Raw genomic sequence first — 23,378 nt, 5'->3', positions numbered from 1 at the left:
TCCTGTTTGATCAAAGGTCTCCCCTTCCAAATTCCTCAACATTAAATTGTATTTACCACAGATTCATCCATCCTATTCTGGGGAGTTTACTTAGAGGGTGCTGTACCATATGCATGGAATAGACTTACTGAGTCAGTGTGTCATGTCCCTCTCTGACCATAGTCAAGTCCAGTCTAAAAACTCACTTTTTTTGAGGTGGGTTTTAAATACTAAATATTTCTCTCCAATAAAAACACTTTCCACAGGCTAATGTTTGTTTCCTAGCGTGTAGCAGATGGACTCAGGACCAATGGGTATAGTGTGCTCCTCATAGCAGTTGGAAACTGAGTCAGATTTCAATCTGACGTCAGCACTACATATACCCCTGCAGGAAGCTCTGCTCTTCAGTATTTCTCTGTCTCTTTAGCTGTTTGGGACTCTACACACGCTTGCTCAGCGTTAGGAAACCAAAAGAAGAAAGAAAATTCAAAATCTTACCTCTACAAGACGAGCCCCGCTCTCCTGCGGTGATACCTAAGGGTCCCTCCACCAATCGAGAATTCCTGAGGTGATTTCCGAGATCCCTCAGAGGTAAGCCTCGGTCCGGCAGCCAGTTCCTGGCGTGGCCTTAGCCCCCAGGAGGGAGCGGCTGAGAGGCAGCGGATGCAAGACCGAGCGCAGCGGTGAAGGTATTTCCCTCTCCCCCCACAGCTGGAGACCGCCCGGCACGAGACCGGGAAGCGCCGAGATAAGGTAAGGTAAAAAACTTTCTTAAGTCTTGGTCTCCGAGGCTCAGATAGCCGCACAGATCGCCCGTCTGCATCTGTCCCATCGGGTTGAGCAGCCCCGTCCAGGCTAGACACCGATCCGGCTCGAGTGTCCTTCCACGTGGAGACCCTCCGGGGGGAGGGGGGGGCATCTTAATCGCGTGGTCGCTGGCACCATTCCCCCCCTTGATCACCATACTGTCCGCCTAACTGAGCCGTGCGCACAGCGGTGAGTTGGGCACATAACATATGTTTGCGCACAGTTGCGTGCATGAGGGTGCCGGGCGCATAGTGCCACGCTCAATAGCACTGGGCGCACAAGTTCAGCTGCTCGCATCCCCGTAAGCGCACAGACCGGCCGGCACGCATATCTTCGCAGCCTGCATGCACACCCTCTGCGCATATCTAAGCCTCCTGGCGCGCGCATATAAACGCACAGACCGGGTTTGAACGCCCCTATGCGCACAAACCATGGCACCACCGGCCAAGAAAGCCAAAGCACAAGCCCTTTGCCCAGCCTGCCACATAAGAGCTGCACAGCATGAAGAGGCTACTGCCTTGTGCCTACAGTGCGAAACGGCTCTGGGAGAACCAGGGCAAGGTCGTCCCTCATCCCCCCCCCCTCCCCCAGCCAGTACAGGAATCCAGATCCACTGCTAGTACCCCTGACCTCTCTATCCCCAGCTCGGCCCTCCAGATGGGGCACTCAGGGAACGCTGCTGGGTTCAATATAGACCCAGGAACCCTGGGAGGAACCTGGGAGGAAGACCAAGACTCCCTGGAGGAAGGGAAGGGGAAATCCCTCCAGGAAGGGAACCATACCGAACCATGATGTGTTTCTTCTCCAAAGGCGAGCTACCAGACCTCGTGTCCGGGAGCCTGACTGAGCTGGCCATCCCAGACACAAACGCCTCAGCAGAACCAAAGAGGGAACCCTCTTCTGATCGGGCTCCATCAGACCTCATGCCATTTCAAATTGCTGCAAGCCATACAACAGCTGATCGACCTGGAATGGAATGCCCCGGAGGCCAGTTTCAAGGGAGGACAGGCCCTTAAAGCCCCATATCCACTGGAACCGTCAGCCAAAGACCTCGTGGTGTTTCCCAAAGTGGACGCCATGGTCTGCACAGTCACAAAGCGCACCACCATTCCAGTCGAACCAAAGTAGACGGCCTCAGTCTATCTTCCCATCCAGAAGTCTCCCGCTTCCTAAGAGGGGTCAAGCAAATCTGACCACCTCTAAAGTGGCGGTACCCCTATGGAATCTCAATCTAGTACTCTACTTCCTAGCGGGAGCTTCTTTCAGAACTTCACATGGTCTGTCCCTATGGCTCCATATGACTCCATCTCCAGCTCCTATCAGGAGCACACTATACCCATTGGTCCTGAGCCCATCTGTCTACACTAAGGAAAACAAAATTATCAGGTAAGTAATTTCTCCATTTTGACTGAATTATAAGCTCCATGGAGCATTGACTGTCTTTTTTGTGTATCTGTACAGTGATGCATATGTCTAGTACCACTTTAAAAACTTAGTAATAGTAGTAGAGGTTGTAGTAATCTGTGCACAGGATACAATGGAGGCCCTTTATGCACTCAACTGTATTCTGGATCAGACTTAACCTACAGAAATAGTCTACTTTTTGTTATTTTTGATCCCAGTAGGTCCGGCCTTATTGTGACAAAAACGATATTTTCCAATGGGGTAGCAGATTGAATCTCCCATTATTTAACTTTAGCACCATAGAGGTGAATGTCAGTGTCCATCCTGTCAGGGCCATGGCAAGGTTGGCTGCCATTCTTAGTTCTATCGCCTTAGAGGAGATTTACAAGGCTGCAGTGTAAAGTTAAGCCACATTTTTTTTCCAACCACTACTGACTAGATGTGTGAGCATGTTGGGATGCTAGGTTTGGACAGTCAGTACTCCAAGGCCTTTTTGCTAAGTACAGCCCAACTCCTATCTTGGGACCCATTTTTAGAGTTTCAGGTTTTCATCCCTGTCATTTTTCCTATTAGAACATTTAAAAAAAACAATATAAACTGAATTTTCATCCAGCAAAAAAACTACTCACCTGTTGATTGTTTTGATGTTTTCCCCCATGTATTTGAGGACAATCCTTAGCTAAGGAGTCCAGTTTGTGTGGATTGTCTGCTTGTCATCTGAGAAAATGAAATTGTTTATTTGTAATGGGTGTTAATTGATGACAACAGAACAAGGAGCCTCAGAACCCACCCAGCTCCCCTTTGAAGGTTGATCTCCATTCTCTTGTTTTCCTTTTTGCTTGACAAATTGTTGAACTGCAGAGCCACTGAGCCAGTAGGTACATGAAATATTAGAGCATATCCAAAAGAGTTCCCTCAAAATTCTGTAATGTCTGCAGTGACATAAATCAGGTCATGTGATCTATGTAACTTGTTCTGCTCTTATTAGAGAACATCTGTTCTCACAGGACAAGCAGGATGGTAGTCCTCACATATGGGTGACATGAGGATGGAGCCCAATCACGGAAAACTTTTGTCAAAGTTTCTAGAACTTTGACTGGCACCTACTGGGCATGCCCAGCATAGCATCAACCTTGCATCCAGCATGGGTCCCCCTTCAGTCTTCTTTTTTCCATGCAGCAGTAGCCACACGGGTTAAGGCGCTCTTCAGAGATTCCTGAAAGGAATTTTTCTTCACGGAACTTTATCAAAAATTTTAAAAAATCATACCCCACAGGGGTCCCCTTATCTATACCTTTGCTCCGCGGTCGAACGGTAAGTTTTTTTACCTGCTTGCGGTCGATTCCCGTCGAGTTTTTCTCTCGCGGCCTACCGACCATCGACTGCACCGCAACTAAATTTTGTCAAGGCTGTGGCATCGGGTTTCCGTCTGTGCCCCAGCTGTACTCGACAGTGTCCATCTCTGACCCTCACACAGTCTGTGTGATGTGTTTGGGGTCTAGCCATGATGTCCTTACTTTAAATCCAGATTATCATCAGAAATTGGATTGGATGATCCAAGAGGCCATCAGTAAAGCACTCCAGGGGTTCAAACCTCCATTGATGCCGGTGCCGGTTCCTGAGCCGGCCTCTGATCCGATACCCACGGTGCTTGCACTGTTATTGGCAAGAATGGATGTGTTAATCTGTGCCCTTCCACCAGTGAATCCGAGGGAACCGATGGGCCCAATTCCTTCATCACCAATACCCTTGTCATCAGAAGAAGAAGAAGAAATACCGATCTCCATTCCGCCCTCCGGAGTGCTGCCACCAACACAACCATCGATGTCACAGATTCCATCGGTGCCTCCCTCGATGCCTTCGATGCCGCCATCGGTGCCTTCGATTCTGCTTTGAAGGACATCGATGCCTAGGCCCTGGCCTTCCGGGATAACACCCTTTCTCACAGGACAAGCAGGATGGTTGTCCTCACAAATGGGTGACATCGAGGATGGAGCCCACCACGGAAAACTTCTGTCAAAGTTTAACAGAACTTTGACTGGCCCCTACTGGGCATGCCCAGCAAGGCACTGACCCTGCAGCCAGCAGGGGTCTCCCTTCAGTCTTCTTTTTTCCGCGCAGCAGTTGCCACGCGGTGAAAGGAGCTCTTCTTACCACGTTCCTGACAGGAATTCGGTTTTTTCTTTCCGAAGAAAATTTGCCCCTCAGGGGTCTCCCTTCGACAAATTTTTGTCAACTTCGCGGAATCCGGTAAGCTTTTTGCCGTTTTTCATCGACTTCTGTCGATTTTGGCCCTCGAGGCCTGTTGGCACTTACCGATCCCGCGGCTAAATTTTGGCCCAAGGCCATGGCGACGGGGTTCCGTCGTTGTCCGGATTGCACCCGGACTATGTCAATCACAGACCCCCATAGGGTTTGTGTTTTGTGTTTGGGTAGTGAGCATGATGTCCTGACTTGCACCAAATGTGCCTTAATGACACCTAAGGGTCGCAAAGCCAGGATGGAGAAGATGGGGCTCCTCTTCCATGCACCCACCCCAACGCCATCGATAGCATCGACGTCATCGGAACCGGCACCGTCGAAGTTGCACCACCACCGTCAACCCTCCGGTGACCGTCCACCATCGATGACTTCTCGGCCGTCGACTCCTGTCCCCTCCCCGGATGGGCGAGGAGATCGGAAGGACAAGCATCGCCATCGACGGCACAAGTCTCGACCCGTCGAGGATCCACAGCCATCGACCTCTGGACAGGCCGAGCCACCGACTAAAAAGCCTCGGTCAGACCTGGCACCGTCCACGTCTCGTTCGCAGGCACTGAGGAAACCCTCACCCTCTCGGGGTGTGGGAGCCGTGATCCCACCGGTTACGGTGGTCCCTCCGGCTCTGCCTCAGCCTCCCTCTCCCGTCGAGCCGGGTATCGTTACCCCTGGTCTCCGGGCAGAACTGGACCGGCTGGTCCAGGAGGCCATCAAGAAAGCGATGCAAAGGTTCCAACCTCCACCGGCACCGTCTCCGGCACCGATTCCGGCACCGACCCCGCCACCGAGGAGGGAACCGACCACCGAGCCTTTGGTGGACGCTCTAGCACCGCTACTGCGCCGCATGGACGCACTTATGACGGCCCTTCCATCGGTGATTCCAGTAGCACCGACAACACCACCGTCTCCGACAGGATTCTCATCGGCAGGAGAAACACCGTTCCTGATTCCCCCGTCCGGGGTAGTCCCATCGGTGCCTTCGCATATCTCTCCACCGATCTATCCTTCGGCTCCATCGATTCCAAGACCGGCACCGATTCCATCGGCAGCGCCGAAGCCCTCGATGCCATTCCCAGTTCCGCCTGCAGCACCGATTCCATCAAGATTTCACTCGATGCCTTCGGATCCTCAACCAGGTCCTTCAGGGCTTCAAGCCCCACATGATCCATACGATACCTGGGGTGATGATACATCTTCTGACACAGATTTACCTTCACCGCCATCTCCTACAGAGAGTAGAAAACGATCTCCTCCTGAGGATCTCTCTTTTATTAATTTTGTGAAGGAGATGTCAGAAATTGTACCTTTTCAACTACAATCTGAGACCGATGACAGACACCAGATGATGGAACTGCTCCAATTTCTGGATGCTCCTAAAATCATCGCTTCCATCCCCATTCACCAGGTGTTTCTGGATCTTTTAAAGAAAAACTGGGAATCTCCTTCATCTGTGTCACCAGTTAACAAGAAAGCTGACTCCACATATCTTGTCCAGTCAGCCCCAGGATTTCAGAAGCCTCAACTGGATCATCGCTCTGTTGTGGTTGAGTCCGCGCAAAAGAAGGCCAAGCGTCTGAAGCCGCACTCTTCCACTCCACCTATCAAGGACAATAAATTCCTGGATAGTGTGGGACGGAAAGTGTATCATGGAGCTATGTTGATTTCACGCATAGCTTCATATCAACTCTACATGACTCAATATAACAGAGCCATCCTTAAACAGATGCAGGACTACGCTGACACGTTGCCGGACCAATACCAGCCACAGCTTCAAGCCCTTCTTCACAAAGGATTTGAGGCAGGAAAGCACGAAATCAGAACGGCCTACGACATCTTCGATGCTTCCACAAAAGTTTCAGCCACTGCCATCTCAGCCAGACGTTGGGCTTGGTTAAAGTCATCCAACCTTCGCCCAGAGGTCCAGGATCGTCTAGCTGATTTACCCTGTTTAGGGGACAATTTGTTTGGAGAACAAATTCAGCAAATTGTGGCAGAATTAAAAGATCATCACAAGACATTGAAACAACTCTCGTCTGTTCCATCTGAGGTGTCCTCCAAACAACCACCTAAGAAGGACTCTAAAAAGTTGTTCTTTCGGCCACGTCGTTACTATCCTCCATCGGCTAGGCCTCGTCCTGCACGGTCCTCCAACAGACCTCAGCCACGCCAGCCTAGGAAACAAAGACCTGCTGTACCCCCACCTCCTGGGCCTGCGGCGGGTCTTTGACTTCCCTGTACGGAGCACATGCCAGATCCCGCTTCCAGACATCCCTGTGAGGGGTCGACTGTACCACTTTTTACAACGCTGGATACAGATCACCTCAGATCAGTGGGTGCTAGCAATTATCGCACAGGGTTACCACCTCAACTTCATAACTCTTCCGGCAGACTCCCCGCCTCTTCAAGCGTGGAGTCTAACCAGCCATTTGACTCAATTACAACAGGAAGTATCCCTTCTTCTGCACTCAAATGCTATAGAACCCGTCCCTCCCTCTCAACGAGGGAAGGGATTCTACTCCAGGTACTTCCTAATACCAAAGAAATCAGGGGGGCTACGTCCCATTTTGGACCTTCGGGCCCTCAACAAGTACCTTCAAAAAGAAAAGTTCAAGATGGTAACCCTGGGCGCGCTGCTCCCTCTGCTGCAAAAGGGGGATTGGCTGTGTTCTCTCGACCTCAAGGACGCTTATACCCACATTGCGATTACACAATCCCATCGCAAGTATCTGCGTTTTCTGGTAGGCCGCGACCATTATCAATACCGGGTACTACCTTTCGGTCTGGCATCTGCTCCACGAGTCTTTACCAAATGTCTCGTAGTGGTAGCAGCATTCCTCAGGAAGGAAGGTGTCCACGTCTACCCCTACCTGGACGATTGGCTAATCAGGGCCTCCACCCCTCAGATTGCTCAATCCTCCCTAAAATTGACAATTCACACACTCCTTTCCTTAGGGTTTCTTGTCAATTACGAGAAATCTTGCTTAGTCCCATCTCAAACCTTATTCTTCATTGGAGCAGACTTGGACACCTTACAGGCAAAGGCCTACCTTCCGCTTCAACGGGTCCAAACTCTCATGTCCCTAGCTCGCCAGCTCCAGTCTCAAAACACTGCCACGGCTCGCCAATTCCTCATTCTCCTAGGACACATGGCATCCTCGGTTCAAATCACTCCCATGACCCGACTAGCCATGAGAGTAACACAATGGACTCTGCGACACCAATGGATTCAAGCTTTTCAGCCTCTATCCTCCATAGTCACAGTTACACAAGCGCTTCGCCTGTCTTTAACCTGGTGGACGACTCAAGTCAACCTCCTTCAGGGCTTACCTTTTCTCCTACCAGATCCACAAGTAATCCTAACCACCGACGCTTCCCACATCGGTTGGGGAGCCCATGTGGACGATTTCCAAACCCAAGGGTTATGGTCACCAGAGGAAGCCGAACACCAGATAAATTTCTTGGAACTTCGAGCAATCCGCTACGCGCTCAGAACTTTCAAAGATCATCTATTGAATCAGATAATCTTAATCCAAACAGACAACCAAGTGGCCATGTGGTACATAAACAAGCAGGGAGGCACAGGCTCCTTCCTTCTGTGTCAGGAAGCTGCGCAGATTTGGGCAGAAGCCCTCTCCCACTCCATGTACCTCAGGGCCACTTACCTGCCGGGAGTAGACAATGTATTGGCAGACCAGCTGAGCCGTGTCTTCCAACCGCACGAGTGGTCACTCGACCCTCTGGTAGCGACCTCTCTGTTTCACAAGTGGGGTTCTCCCCGCATAGACCTCTTTGCGTCCCCTCAGAACCACAAAGTGGACGATTACTGCTCTCTCATTCGAAGCCAGCACTCTCGGCCGAGGGATGCCTTCTCCCTCAAGTGGACGACAGGTCTGCTCTATGCATTCCCTCCACTTCCTCTTCTGTCAAGGACTCTCGTGAAGCTTCGCCAGGACGGAGGAACCATTATCCTGATAGCACCCCACTGGCCACGCCAGGTGTGGTTTCCCATACTCCAGGATCTCTCCATCCGCAGGCACATCCCTCTGGGAATGGATCCGCATCTGCTCACTCAAAACGACGGATGCCTCCTCCATCCCAACCTCCAGGCCTTGTCCCTGACGGCATGGATGTTGAAAGGTTAGTCCTTCAGCCTTTTAACCTTTCGGATTCGGTTTCTCGTGTCTTGATAGCTTCACGAAAGCCCTCCACCAGAAGATCCTATTCATATAAATGGAAAAGGTACACATCATGGTGCACTTCTCAGTCCCTTGATCCCCTTTCCTGTCCAATCTCTAAGTTCTTGGACTATTTATGGCATCTATCGGAATCAGGTCTTAAAACCTCTTCCATTAGGATGCATGTCAGTGCGGTAGCTGCTTTCCATAAAGGTATAGAGGGTGTCCCTATTTCAGTACAACCCCTGGTAACACGCTTTCTTAAAGGCTTGCTCCATCTGAAGCCACCCTTACGTCCTCCGGCCCCATCTTGGGACCTTAATCTGGTTCTTGGTCGTCTAATGAAACCACCTTTCGAACCTCTCCATTCATGTGATCTTAAATATCTCACATGGAAAGTGTTATTCCTTTTGGCTATCACTTCAGCTCGCAGGGTTAGTGAGTTACAGGCCCTAGTTACCTATCCGCCTTACACTAAGCTCCTGCAAGACAGGGCGGTACTCCGCACTCACCCTAAATTTTTACCTAAGGTAGTTTCTGAGTTTCATATCAATCAATCCATCATACTACCTATCTTTTTTCCCAGGCCCCACTCCAACTCCGGGGAACAGACTCTGCATACCCTAGACTGCAAACGAGCTCTAGCTTTTTATCTAGACCGTACAGTTACACACAGGAAGAGCACTCAATTGTTTGTCTCTTTCCATCCTAACAAGTTAGGACAACCTGTGGGTAAGCAGGCTCTTTCCTCCTGGTTGGCGGACTGCATTTCTTTTTGCTATCAGCAAGCTGGCATTCCTTTTCAAGACCGTGTAAAAGCACACTCTGTGAGGGCCATGGCGACTTCGGTAGCACACCTTCGATCGGTGCCGCTTCCTGACATCTGTAGGGCTGCAACCTGGAGTTCTCTCCATACCTTTGCAGCCCACTATTGTTTGGACAAAGCTGGAAGACAGGACTCCATCTTCGGCCAATCTGTCTTGCGTAACCTTTTTCCAACATGATGTACCAACACCCTTCCACCTTCCCGGTAGGGTGCGGATGCCCTTTACCAAATTCCACCCCAGTTGTTGTGCCTGTTGCACGTCGTTGGGTGCATTTGGTGCAAGTCAGGACATCCTGAGCTCGGTACTCACCCATTTGTGAGGACAACCATCCTGCTTGTCCTGTGAGAAAGCAAATGTTGCTTACCTGATGTAACAGGTGTTCTCACAGGACAGCAGGATGTTAGTCCTCACGAAACCCGCCCGCCACCCCGCGGTGTTGGGTTCGTTTTAGTTTTATTTTTTTAGGCACTGCCTGTAGCTTTGAAAATCAGACTGAAGGGAGACCCCTGCTGGCTGCAGGGTCAGTGCCTTGCTGGGCATGCCCAGTAGGGGCCAGTCAAAGTTCTGTTAAACTTTGACAGAAGTTTTCCGTGGTGGGCTCCATCCTCGATGTCACCCATTTGTGAGGACTAACATCCTGCTGTCCTGTGAGAACACCTGTTACATCAGGTAAGCAACATTTGCTTACTCCCTTCTGATGAACATATGGGAGCTGGTAATGAGCCTTACGATCCTTGGACCAATGATTCGTCCCAGGATACTGATGATCTGCCTTCACAGCCCTCTCCTCCTGATGAAAGGAAACATTATTCTCCAGAGGACTTGTCCTTTATCAACTTTGTAAAGGAAATGTCTGAAACGGTTCCATTCCAGCTTCAGACTGAAGAGGACTCTAGGCATCAGATGCTGGAGCTTCTCAGTTTCTCGATGCTCCAAAGGAAATCATGTCTATCCCTATTAATGAAATTCTTCTGGACCTTTTAAAGAGAAATTGGGACCACCCGTGCTCTGTGGCCCCTTTCAACCGTAAGGCAGATGCCACCTACCTAGTTGAGTCAGCCCCTGGCTTCCAGAGAACTCAATTAAATCATCACTCAGTGGTTGTGGAGTCAGCCCAGAAGAGGGCATGATGCTCCAAACCTCATTCCTCCAGGAAAGGAACAAAAATTCTTGGATGCGTTTTAGAAGACTTGTATTCCACGGCTCAATGCTGATCTCTCGTATTGCTTCCTATCAATTGTACATGTCCCAATACAACAGGACCCTGTTCACGAAGATTCAGGAATTTGCTGAAACCTTACCTCTGCAATTCCAGGACCAGCCTCATGCTCTAGCACAAAAAGGCCTAGATGCTGGCAGTCATGAAGTACAGTCTGCATATGACATCTTCGATACCGCCTCCAGAATTTCGGCGGCAGGAATTAGTGTGAGGGGATGGGCCTGGCTAAAGTCTTCAGACCAGATGTACAGGACAGGTTAGCTGACTTGCCATGTGCTGGGGATAGTCTTTTTGGTTAAAAGATTCAAGAAGCGGTGGCGCAACTCAAGGACCACCAAGAGACTCTGTGCCAGCTCTTCTTACTGCCTTCTGATCTCTCTTCCTCTTCCAAAAGATCTTTTAGGAGAGACTCCCAAGACACAAGTCTTTCGGCGACGGAGATACTATCCCCCGGCGTCCGGGGGTCGGCCTTCTAAGCTTTAGCAAAAAGGCCAATCCAGGCAACCTTGAGTACAGAAGTCACAGCCAGCTCCCCAGCCAGGTCCAGCTTCTGGCTTTTGATTCCTTCCTAGAGAGCAGTACCCAGCCTCCACTTCCAATTATTCCAGTCTGAGGCAGATTGTGCCACTTCTCCAGACTTTGGCACACAGTCACCACAGATCAGTGGGTACTTGCTGTAGTAACTCAAGGTTACCACCTCAACTTTCTCTGTGTTCCACCTGATTCCCCACCTCGGCTGACTTGGGGAATATCCAAACACTCATCACTCCTGGAGCAGGAGGTCTCCCTCCTCCTCCAGTCCCGAGCAATAGAGCCAGTGCCCCTATCCCAACAGGGGCAGGGGTTCTATTCCCGGTATTTCCTGATACCAAAAAAGTCAAGTGGGGTTCACCCAATACTGGATCTTCGCATCTTAAACAAATACCTACAGAGAGAAAAGTTCAAGATGGTGACCTTGGGTTCTCTTCTTCCCCTTCTCCAAAGGGAAGACTGGCTCTGCTCTCTAGATCTCCAGGACGCCTGCACACACATTTCAATTACTCCGTCACATTGCAGATTCCTGCGGTTCCTAGTAGGCCCAAAACACTTCGGCCTAGCATCTGCCCCACGAGCCTTCACCAAGTGCCTCGTAGTGGTAGCTGCCTTTCTCAGGAGTCAGTGTCCACATCTACCCCTATCTCGACGATTGGTTGATCAGGGCTCCCACTCAGCAGTCTGCACTAGGGATGTGAATCGTTTTTCAACGATTAAAATTATCGTCCGATAATGTTTATATCGTCTTAAATCGTTATAGAACACGATACAATAGAAATTCTAACGATTTATCGTTAAAAATCGTTAAATCGTGTTAGTGCGCACTAACTCGAGTTAGTGCGCACTAACTCCCCGTTAGTGCGCACTAACTCGATTTAGTGCACACTAACTGAAAATGATACAAATAAACACTTTCCAGGTCACTGAAGGTCAGTTAGGAATGAATATGTGTTCCTATTGGCTGGCTGCCCTCTTATCTATTGATGTTACCAAGGTTACCACTGAGGTGATGGTTGGGGGGATGGGAAATGGAACTGGAAACTAACGAACACCAACAGAAAATGAAACAAAGTGTTCACACTTCCCAGGTCAGTAAAGGTCACTTAGGAATGAATATGTATGTATGTATTCCTATTGGCTGGCTGTGCTCTTATCTATTGATGTTACCAAGGCTAACACTGAGGTAATGGTTGGAGGGATGTGAAATGGAAACAGTTGGAAGCTTGACAAAAAAAGTAATGTAATGATCAGCACTCACGTGACTATTTATTTATTTATTTATTTTATTTAAAAGAATTTATATACCACTTTATAAATTAGTTTTTTGTCAAAGTGGTTTACATTGGAGAAAATACTAAAATAAAAGAATAAAAAGAAAAAGGTAATAAATAAATAAAATTAAAAGTACATAAAATTACTTAATAGCTGGAACGAATTCCAGCTAGAAATAAACACGTGTTTACTAAAGACTAGAACTTGTTTGTTTATTATTTTTGTTAGCAGGCACCTGAAATGCTAGTGCATGTTGAATTTGCCAATCACTGTGCATTTTAGAAAGGTGGTCCTGGCTGGAACTGTACACAGTTCAAATATATGTAATTGATTGTTGGTAAGTGTATTTTTTAAGTAGCCACACTGGCACAAGTATGTTTACTTTTCCTCCTACTTAACTCACTAGCTCAGCTTTGTAAGAAGGGCTTCTCTGCTTGTGTGTTGTTTTTGTTTGGTGTGAGGAGAGCAGAAACATCAGATCTTTATTCAATCTACTACAGTCATCTCTTACAGTGCCCTATCCCTATTAATACCAGGAGTGTTGTGATCTTCCTGCACACAGTGCCCTAACCCTGATACCAGTCTGAGACAGCTCCCTCCCTGCATTACTAGTGAGAGGCTGGCTTCACAGACAGGGGGGAGCTGCCTGACCCTCACTCCTGACTTCCCCCATGTCCCAGCTAGTGAACGGTGTGTGGGTGAGGGGGGGGGGGGAGGTTGGTGAAGTCTGAGACAGCTCCCTCCCTGCATTACTAGTGAGAGGCTGGCTTCACAGACAGGGGGGAGCTGCCTGACCCTCACTCCTGACTTCCCCCATGTCCCAGCTAGTGAATGGTGTGTGGGTGAGGGGGGGGGGGGGAGGAGGATGGTGAAGTCTGAGACAGCTCCCTCCCTGCATTACTAGTGAGAGGCTGGCTTCACAGACAGGGGGGAGCTGCCTGACCCTCACTCCTGACTTCCCCCATGTCCCAGCTAGTGAATGGTGTGTGGGTGAGGGGGGGGGGGGGGAGGATGGTGAAGTCTGAGACAGCTCCCTCCCTGCATTACTAGTGAGAGGCTGGCTTCACAGACAGGGGGGAGCTGCCTGACCCTCACTCCTGACTTCCCCCATGTCCCAGCTAGTGAATGGTGTGTGGGTAAGGGGGGGGGGGGAGAGGATGGTGAAGTCTGAGACAGCTCCCTCCCTGCATTACTAGTGAGAGGCTGGCTTCACAGACAGGGGGGAGCTGCCTGACCCTCACTCCTGACTTCCCCCATGTCCCAGCTAGTGAATGGTGTGTGGGTGAGGGGGGGGGGGAGGATGGTGAAGTCTGAGACAGCTCCCTCCCTGCATTACTAGTGAGAGGCTGGCTTCACAGACAGGGGGGAGCTGCCTGACCCTCACTCCTGACTTCCCCCATGTCCCAGCTAGTGAATGGTGTGTGGGTGAGGGGGGGGGGGGAGGATGGTGAAGTCTGAGACAGCTCCCTCCCTGCATTACTAGTGAGAGGCTGGCTTCACAGACAGGGGGGAGCTGCCTGACCCTCACTCCTGACTTCCCCCATGTCCCAGCTAGTGAATGATGTGTGGGTGAGGGGGGGGGGGAGGATGGTGAAGTCTGAGACAGCTCCCTCCCTGCATTACTAGTGAGAGGCTGGCTTCACAGACAGGGGGGGGCGGCCTGACCCTCACTCCTGACTTCCCCCATGTCCCAGCTAGTGAATGGTGTGTGGGTGAGGGGGGGGGGGGAGGATGGTGAAGTCTGAGACAGCTCCCTCCCTGCATTACTAGTGAGAGGCTGGCTTCACAGACAGGGGGGAGCTGCCTGACCCTCACTCCTGACTTCCCCCATGTCCCAGCTAGTGAATGGTGTGTGGGTGAGGGGGGGGGGGGAGGAGGATGGTGAAGTCTGAGACAGCTCCCTCCCTGCATTACTAGTGAGAGGCTGGCTTCACAGACAGGGGGGAGCTGCCTGACCCTCACTCCTGACTTCCCCCATGTCCCAGCTAGTGAATGGTGTGTGGGTGAGGGGGGGGGGGAGGATGGTGAAGTCTGAGACAGCTCCCTCCCTGCATTACTAGTGAGAGGCTGGCTTCACAGACAGGGGGGAGCTGCCTGACCCTCACTCCTGACTTCCCCCATGTCCCAGCTAGTGAATGGTGTGTGGGTGAGGGGGGGGGGGGGGAGGATGGTGAAGTCTGAGACAGCTCCCTCCCTGCATTACTAGTGAGAGGCTGGCTTCACAGACAGGGGGGAGCTGCCTGACCCTCACTCAAGCAGAGAAGCCCTTCTTACAAAGCTGAGCTAGTGAGTTAAGTAGGAGGAAAAGTAAACATACTTGTGCCAGTGTGGCTACTTAAAAAATACACTTACCAACAATCAATTACATATATTTGAACTGTGTACAGTTCCAGCCAGGACCACCTTTCTAAAATGCACAGTGATTGGCAAATTCAACATGCACTAGCATTTCAGGTGCCTGCTAACAAAAATAATAAACAAAGAAGTTCTAGTCACGTGAGTGCTGATCATCACATGTCAAGCTTCCAACTGTTTCCATTTCACATCCCCCCAACCATTACCTCAGTGGTAACCTTGGTAACATCAATAGATAAGAGCACAGCCAGCCAATAGGAATACATATTCATTCCTAAGTGACCTTTACTGACCTGGGAAGTGTGAACACTTTGTTTCATTTTCTGTTGGTGTTCATGAGTTTCCAGTTCCATTTCCCATCCCCCCAACCATCACCTCAGTGGAAACCTTGGTAACATCAATAGATAAGAGGGCTGCCAGCCAATAGGAACACATATTCATTCCTAACTGACCTTCAGTGACCTGGAAAGTGTCTATTTGTATCATTTTGAGTTAGTGCGCACTAACTCGAGTTAGTGCGCACTAACGGGGAGTTAGTGCGCGCTAACTCGAGTTAGCGCGCACTAATCGGAAAAAACGATTTTTAACGATTTTTCAATGAAATAATCGTGCCAAACACGATTTTCTTCTCCTGCCACACGATTTCTATCGTTAAGACGATATGGAAAACGATTCACATCCCTAGTCTGCACTGACGTCCCTACTCTCACCTTGTATACCCTGATCTCCCTAGGGTTCCACATAAACTATCCAAAATCCAGGCTAGTTCCTTCTCAAGCCCTGTCGTTCATAGGTGCCAACTTGGACACTCCAAAAGCGAAAGCCTTCCTACCTCGGGATTGAGCTTTCACTCTCACTTCTCTGGCCCATCGACTGCAGTCTCGACAACTTTCAACTGCACGTCATTTTCTGATCTTACTGGGTCATATGACTTCCTCGGTGCATGTCGCTCCCATGGCTCACCTTGCCATGAGAGTAATGCAGTCTAAAATCGCAGTGGATTCAGTCTTCTCAGCCAATGTCCACCATTGTCCACATCACCAAACAGCTCCGCTGATCGCTGGCCTGGTGGGCAGACCAATTCAATCTTCTACAAGGCCATCTATTTTAGGTTCCAGAACCTCAAATAACCTTGACAATAGATGCTTCCAACCTCGGTTGGGGTGCACATGTAGGAAACCTGCAAACTCTCAGGGCATTTGGTCTTCAGAGGAAGCCAAACACCAAATAAATTTCCTGGAGCTTCGTGCAATTAGATATGCTCTCAGGGCTTTTCAGGATCACCTTACCAACCAGGTCATCCTGATTCAAACAGACAACCAGTTGGCCATGTGGTACATCAGCAAGCAAGGGGGAACGGGCTCCTACCTCCTGTATCAGGAAGCTCCACAGATATGGGCGGAAGCCCTTTCCCACTCGATGTACCTCAGGGCCACCTACTTGCCGGGAGTGGACAATGTGTTGGCAGACAAGCTGAGTCGCACTTTTCAACCGCACGAGTGGTCCCTCAACCCCACTGTAGCGTAATCACTATTCCAACGTTTGGGTTACCCTCACATAGACCTCTTTGCGTCGATCCACAACCACAAAGTAGGGGACTTCTTCTTCCTCACTCGCTGCCAACACCTTCAGCAAAGAGATGCTTTCTCCCTCTCGTGGGCCAGCGGTCTCCTTTATGCGTACCCTCCACTTCCACTTATTTCAAAGACTCTCATGAAGTTGCGAAGGGACAAGGGGCTAATGATTCTGATAGCCCCTCATTGGCCACGACAGGTCTGGTTTCCAATTCTCCACGACTTATCAGTACAACCGGCACATTCCTCTGGGGAAGGACCCGCTTCTGATCATTCAGAACAACGGCTGCCTTCGTCACCCCAACCTCCAGGGCCCTTTCCCTGACTGCCTGGATGTTGAAAGGTTAATACTTCAACTTCTTAACCTTTCAGAGCCGGTTTCCCATGTCCTGGTGGCTTCACAAATGCCTTCCACACGGCAGTCTTATCGTTACAAATGGAACAGGTTTACGGTATAGTGTACTTCCATGCCCATTGATCCCTTCACTTGTTCCACACCGAAGCTTCTGGACTATCTCTGGCACCTGTCAGAGTCAGGCCTCAAAATGTCTTCTACCAGGGTACATGTCATTATGGTAGCCACCTTCCATAAAGGTGTTGGGGATGTACCTATTTCAGTACAACCCCTCGTAACACACTTTTTGAAGGGCTTGCTCCACCTTAAACCTCCACTGCGCCCTCCGGCCCCTTCCTGGGACCTCAGCATGGTTTTGGGGCAGCTCATGAAACCGCCGTTTGAGCCTCTCCAATCCTGTGATCTCCACTATCTCACCTGGAAAGTGATTTTTCTTTTAGCGATCACATCCGCTCGCAGAGTTAGTGAGTTACAGGCCTTAGTCACCTACCCGCCTTACACTAAACTTCTGCATGACAGGGTAGTACTCTGCACTCACCCTAAGTTTTTGCCTAAGGTAGTATCGGAGTTTCATATTAATCAATCCATTATACTACCCACTTTCTTTCCCAGGCCTCATTCAAATCCAGGAGAACGGGCTCTGCATACCCTTGACTGTAAACGTGCTCTAGCATTCTATCTAGACCGTACAGCTGCCCACAGGAAATCCACTCAATTGTTTGTTTCCTTCGATTCCATCAAATTGGGTAAACCTGTGGGTAAGCAGACACCTGGTTAGCGGACTGTATTTCCTTTTGCTATCAGCAGGCAGGCATTCCGCTTCAAAGACTGTGTCAAGGCACACTCTATCAGGGCCATGGCAACATCAGTAGCGCACCTATGCTCGGTGCCGCTTGCTGACATCTGTAAGACTGCTACCTGGAGCTCTCTCCACACCTTTGCAGCCCATTATTGTTTAGACAAGGCTGGCAGACAAGATTCCATCTTCAGCCAGTCTGCTACGCAACTTATTTGCAAACTGAGGTACCAATATCCTTCCGCCAACCCGTTAGGGTTCAGGATGCCCTTGACCAAATTCCACCCAGTTGTTGTGCCTGTTGCACATCTTTGGGTACATTTGGTGCATTGCTTGGGCATCCTCAGCTCGGTACTCACCCAGATGTGAGGACTACCATCCTGCTTGTCCTGTGAGAAAGCAGAGTTGCTTACCTGTAACAGGTGTTCTCACAGGACAGTAGGATGTTAGTCCTCACGAAACCCGCCCGCCACCCCTGCAGTGTTGGGTTTGTTACGTTTCTTATTTTTCGCATGTATTTTTATAAGACTAGACTGAAGGTGACCCCTGCTGGATGCAGGGTTGGTGCTATGCTGGGCATGCCCAGTAGGTGCCAGTCAAAGTTCTAGAAACGTTGACAAAAAGTTTTTCCGTGATTGGGCTCCATCCTCATGATGTCACCCATATGTGAGGACTAACATCCTACTGTCCTGTGAGAACACCTGTTACAGGTAAGCAACTTTGCTTTTCATGTAAGCAATTTCATTCTAGATGTACACTGGACTCTATAGAGGTTCTATGTAGCCTTTAGAAGGCAATTCTCAAACTCCCTGAGCATCTTGCAGGCTTGTGAGAATGTTACTGTGAACTTACAAGGTGATTTTCAAAAGGAAACTAGCCATAGTATTCCCCTTAGAAAATTTGCTGGCAAGCACCCTGTGGGCAATCACAGAATTTTATATCTGCATTGCAGCAGGTGCAATTACATTCCAGGAATTATGTGTAATTTAAAATATGCTTTCCTCACTTGACTTAACCATGCTTCTTTATTACGCATGTAAAAGTATGTGTTGTGAAATAGCCATGTACTTTTACCCATACTGAGGTGGGACAATTTTCAAAAGACATTTTTATGTGGATAAACCCAGATTTCCCTGCACTTTGAAAATTGTCTTTGTGTCTGCCAAAGCATGATGCCGTATGTGGAGGCCTCTCTTCTTTATATAAGCTTAAAGAAAATATTGAAATCATTTTTTTTTTCTCATGTTAGCTTTTTAACATTTAGTTGGCAAACTCTGATAAATTCTTGCTTTGTGTTTCGTTGTCTCACTTGCAAGATTTAAAGAGTTGCGAGCAAATGAATTTTTAATAAATGAAATCCTTACTCTTTTTTGTTACAAAGCTTCAAATGTTGGCGAAAACCATGCAGTCCAACATCCTGTTAATGTTCCTGTTATTCCCTGTCCACGAATTGATACTCAGCAGCTTGATCGGCAAATTAAAGCAATTATGAAGGAGGTCATCCCATTTCTGAAGGTAAAGAAAATGTATTTATTTTAATGTTTAAAGCAAGTAATAATTAATGTCTGTACAGCCTGGGAGTTAGAGCACCTAGTTAGAGCAGAAAGAACAGGGAAGTCTGCCATAGTCTAATGCACTAAGTACATTGATTGCTTTAAATAAAATGTTACTATCAGATATTTAATTTAGTTAGCAAATAAAACCAGCAAAATTAAGATCCCTTTTTTCATTAAGATTTATTTCAGTCCTAAGACATGTTGGTGCTTAATGTTTTTGAAAGCTGCTCCTGCTTAGTATCTCTCACCATTATGAATCCAAATTGGGTTGCTATTGTATTCATTGTTAAGGAAACTCCATGCAGGAATCAGTATTAAATGTAAAGTATAAATATAGTAGATAGAAGATTGGTAAGCATACTGGATGGATGAGTGGATGTTGTCCCTATTTCTAAAAGCAGTAACAGAGATGGTTGAACACTATAGACCTGTTAGTTTTACCTCAGTGGGGAGAAAGTTTTAAATGAGACTAGGGAAGGAAAGGATAGCAAAGAATCTATAATCAATAGGTTGCAGAATCTGAGCGTATGTTTTTTCCAGAGGAGCATTGTCAAACAAATCTGATCCATTTGGGTGACTAGGATATTAAATCAAGGGCATTTGTTTGATATAGTGTACTTAGATTTTAGCAAACCTTTAGGTTCTGTCACATAGTGTTAGGATTTGTGGGTATGTGGGCCCCTTGGCCGAGGTAAGAGGTGGGACCGCCCAGGGGAGGAGCCCCATTGAGCCTCACTGTCGGGAGGCGAGGTCTCGGCTGCGGGATGTTATACAGCAGAAGTAGAGAAGGAGAGAGAGAGCGGGTGACTCCAGGAGGCGGGCCACGGAGCGACAGCGCAGGTGCTGACAACAGACTCAGCTCGGGATAACTGGAGTCAGGCAATAGGTGCGGCACTTCCCGAGGAGCGGGGCTGCGAGCGAAATACAGTCTCTGAAGTACACGGGGTTCATAGAGATGGTACACAAGAGGGTTCCTCGGTAGGAGGTCACGGTAGTGATCCACAGAGCACGGGGTACACCGGTGAGGGTTCCTCTAGGATATCACGGCACTGGTCTGCGGAGCGGGGTACACCAGTGAGGCTCTTTTAGCTATATCACGGCAATAGTCCGCAGAGCGGGGTACACCGGAGAGGGTTCCCAAGTAGATATCACAGCAGTGGTCCACAGCGTGGTTACTCACGGTGACTGAAGACAAAGTAGTACTTCCGTAGGAAGCCTTGGGAAGCGAGGCAGGCAGGGGTCTGGGTGAAGGCCCTCCTAGGAGCGGATAGCTGAGAGATGAGGAACGGCCCCCAAGGAGCTGATACTAGATAGTCTCACACCACCGAAGCAAGAGCTGGAACAAGTACTGAAGCGAGAGTAGGTGGATTCAGCAAGATGAACTCGTTGCCAAGTCACCAGCTGTCTGGGCCGGTAGGTTTAAGTATCCAAGATGAGTGAAGTCATCTGAGGGGGACATCCCTGAGGTTCCCGCCATGACGTGGTTAAAACAAGCCCGGGAGCGCACATGCACCTAGGGGATCCCAAGGGTAAGATGGCGGTCGGCAGCATCCATACTGCTCAGGTGGGCCAGGAACAGAGGCTGGAAGGCCGGTGGTAGCTGGCAGAGGCCACGAGTTCGCCCAACTGAGCCAAGGCAGAGAATAAGGAGGTGAGCAACAGAGGTAGTCGCCGTCTGCAGCGTGGAGCGTAACACGTAGGAGGCTCATAATCGAAGCAGCCTGGGGATGAGCTCGAAGGTTGTGGATTGGTTTGGAAACTAGCTGAACAAGACTATTGCTAAATGGAATTCACTCTTGGAAAAAAGGATAATTAGTGGAATGGCACAAGCATCTGTCTTGGAGTCAGATGCTTATGCCATTTATTTAATATTTTGAGTGATGTTGCAGAGAGGTTAGGAGGACAAATTTTGACCTTTGCAGAGAGAGAGGGAGTAGACAAAATGAGAATTGCTTTAAGAGAAGCTCAGAGTGCTTTGAAGTTAAGATTCATGAAAAAAGGTGCAGAATTATTTATATGGGTTTACAGAAATTCAAGGGAGCATTACACGAGTGGTAGTGGGGAGGCAATGTGAGTTTGATGTGCATCAACCAGGACAGAGACCTTATGATGACTCTCTGATTAACTCAAGGTAGCAAAACAGTATAAGGCAATGGCTAAAGTCAGAGGAATGCTATGGTGCACAGGGTTCAATGTATAAATTGTTCAAGAGTTTCTAGGAAATTGGGTGATAGATTAAACCAAGCAAATACATTTGGTGTGTCTACTGCTATAAGGATTTGGACAGACTAGAGGCAGTCGAGAAAACAGCTACAAAATTTGTTCAGGTTTCACCAAATGCCATTTGAGATTGGACTTAAGGAGCTAAATATGTATATCTGAAAGGAAGTGAGAGCATGGTAGAGGTGAGGGTGGGGGGGGGGGGGAATGTGGTACAAACACAAATAATTCAAAGGTAAAATGAGCAAGCAGCAAACCTTTATTAAGTGGAAAGAATGCCCTAGAACAAAAGTTCACTGTATTAGATTTCAAGGGGGATGACTGGAATAGCATCAGAAAAAATATCTTTACTGAAAAAATGACAGATTCATACAGTGGCTTCCCAGTGGAAGTGGCAGAGACAAACTGTACTGGATTTCCTGAAAGCAATGGGATAAGAACAGAGGATCTGTGTTGTGAAGTGAGAGGAAAGTCCGAAATGAGTTGAGCTATGGCATTGCACCAGGAATAAAATTGGGGCAGGCTAGGTAATCATAATAGTCTTTCTCTGTCTTCATATTCATGTTTATACGGACAGTATGAGGGTAGGCCAAAAAGTTGTAAATTGGGTGAGGAATTGATTGAGTGATAGGGTAGAGAGACTGGTGCTAAATGGAGTCCACAGTGGTGAAGGCAAAGTAACCAGTTGAGCATCCCAAGAGTTCAGTACTGTGACTGGTTATTTTCTTTATCTATATTAGTCACATTGATGAGGAACTAGAAGAGAAAAAATATGCTTATTTGCAGATGAGGAGAGTAGACATGTCAGAAGAGATGAAAAAAATGAAAGGGTACTTAAAAGAACTGGAGGACTGGTTAAGGAGTTGGAAAATAAGTTTGTGCTAAAAAAAAAAAAAAAAAAGTTAACTGCAATTCGGATAGAAAAATACTCCATATTAATCTGTAATACAAGAACTGTAAATTGTCAAACAAAAAAAATATCTAGGAGTCATCAACTGAGATAGCTTCATTTTAGTCAGTAAATTTAATATGTCAGCCAGGAAAGCCTGTGAAATGGTCAAAGATTTTAACAATACTGAAGAGACAAGCCTGTGAAATGGTCAAAGATTTTAACAATACTGAAGAGACAATAGGCAGAAATTGTTTTAATCACATTTAAATGATATTGATCATAAATTATACAGAAAATATGCAGAAAATGTGTAGAGTATTGTCATTATGTTTCAGTGCCAAATACTAGAAAAGCAAAAGTTATATTTCTAATTTAAGAAAACAGTATCTTTTATGGGGGAAAAATTAGGGATCCCAAAGTTATCAATTGTAAAGGCACCCACTCATTTGGTGGGTGCACCAAATGAGTATAGTCACTTCTTTTCTTATTTGATGGAAGTAATTGCAGGCTTAGAGAGAATACAAATTTTGATTGGGAGTGACATCAATTGTGTAGCAGACCTAGAGGAAACTAGACTGAGTAAATGTATTTAGGCATTATTCGACAGGGAATACAATTTCTATGCAAATAGTATTTACTGGCCGCTTGTCTAGAGCTCACGCCTCATAAGTAGAATTGACTACATTTTAACACCCGTGAATATTTTATTCCTGTATGTACCCGGATCAGTCCAGACAGTGGGTTGAGCCTCCTTTCCAGCAGGTGGAGACAGACTAAAACTTGAAGGATGCCCTATATCAGGACAGAGCCTATCCTCTAACCCTTCAGTATTCGTCTGTCTCCAGCAGGTGTAGCATCTCCCCTTCGGTTCTCTGCTGTAGGCTAGTCAGCCTTTTTCTTCTGTCTTTTTGTAGGCTCAAGCAAGTATTTCTTTCTGTTCTCTCTTGTTTTTAAAAAAAAAAAAAAAAAGGGAAAGTTTCACTTTTTTCTTAGTGATTTTTCCTTTTTCTGTGTGGGAGATGGCCCCATCTCCCAGCTCTTGCCCGGCTCAGGAGGGTTTTGCCCCTTTTGCACCACATAGCCTGAGTCCGTGGACGCTTCCAGGTGTGGGGACCGAGTCTCTCCGGGTCTCTTCCCCCCCCATCTGGCTGTCG

The 23,378-nt window shown here is 48.2% G+C and overlaps 1 protein-coding gene across 1 annotated transcript in view; it reads left to right on the top strand.

The window, feature by feature from the left end:
- The window catches only part of PCM1 (pericentriolar material 1), a 1,078,029-nt gene that overhangs the window by 668,656 nt on the left and 385,995 nt on the right, over positions 1 to 23,378 (top strand). The window contains 1 exon segment of the mRNA XM_029604912.1: positions 18,938 to 19,071. Within this exon segment, the coding sequence (XP_029460772.1) occupies positions 18,938 to 19,071 (134 nt within the window).

The sequence above is a fragment of the Rhinatrema bivittatum genome, chromosome 1, assembly GCF_901001135.1.
Source record: "Rhinatrema bivittatum chromosome 1, aRhiBiv1.1, whole genome shotgun sequence".
NCBI lineage: Eukaryota > Metazoa > Chordata > Amphibia > Gymnophiona > Rhinatrematidae > Rhinatrema > Rhinatrema bivittatum.
This window is presented reverse-complemented; position numbering and strand designations above follow the sequence as displayed.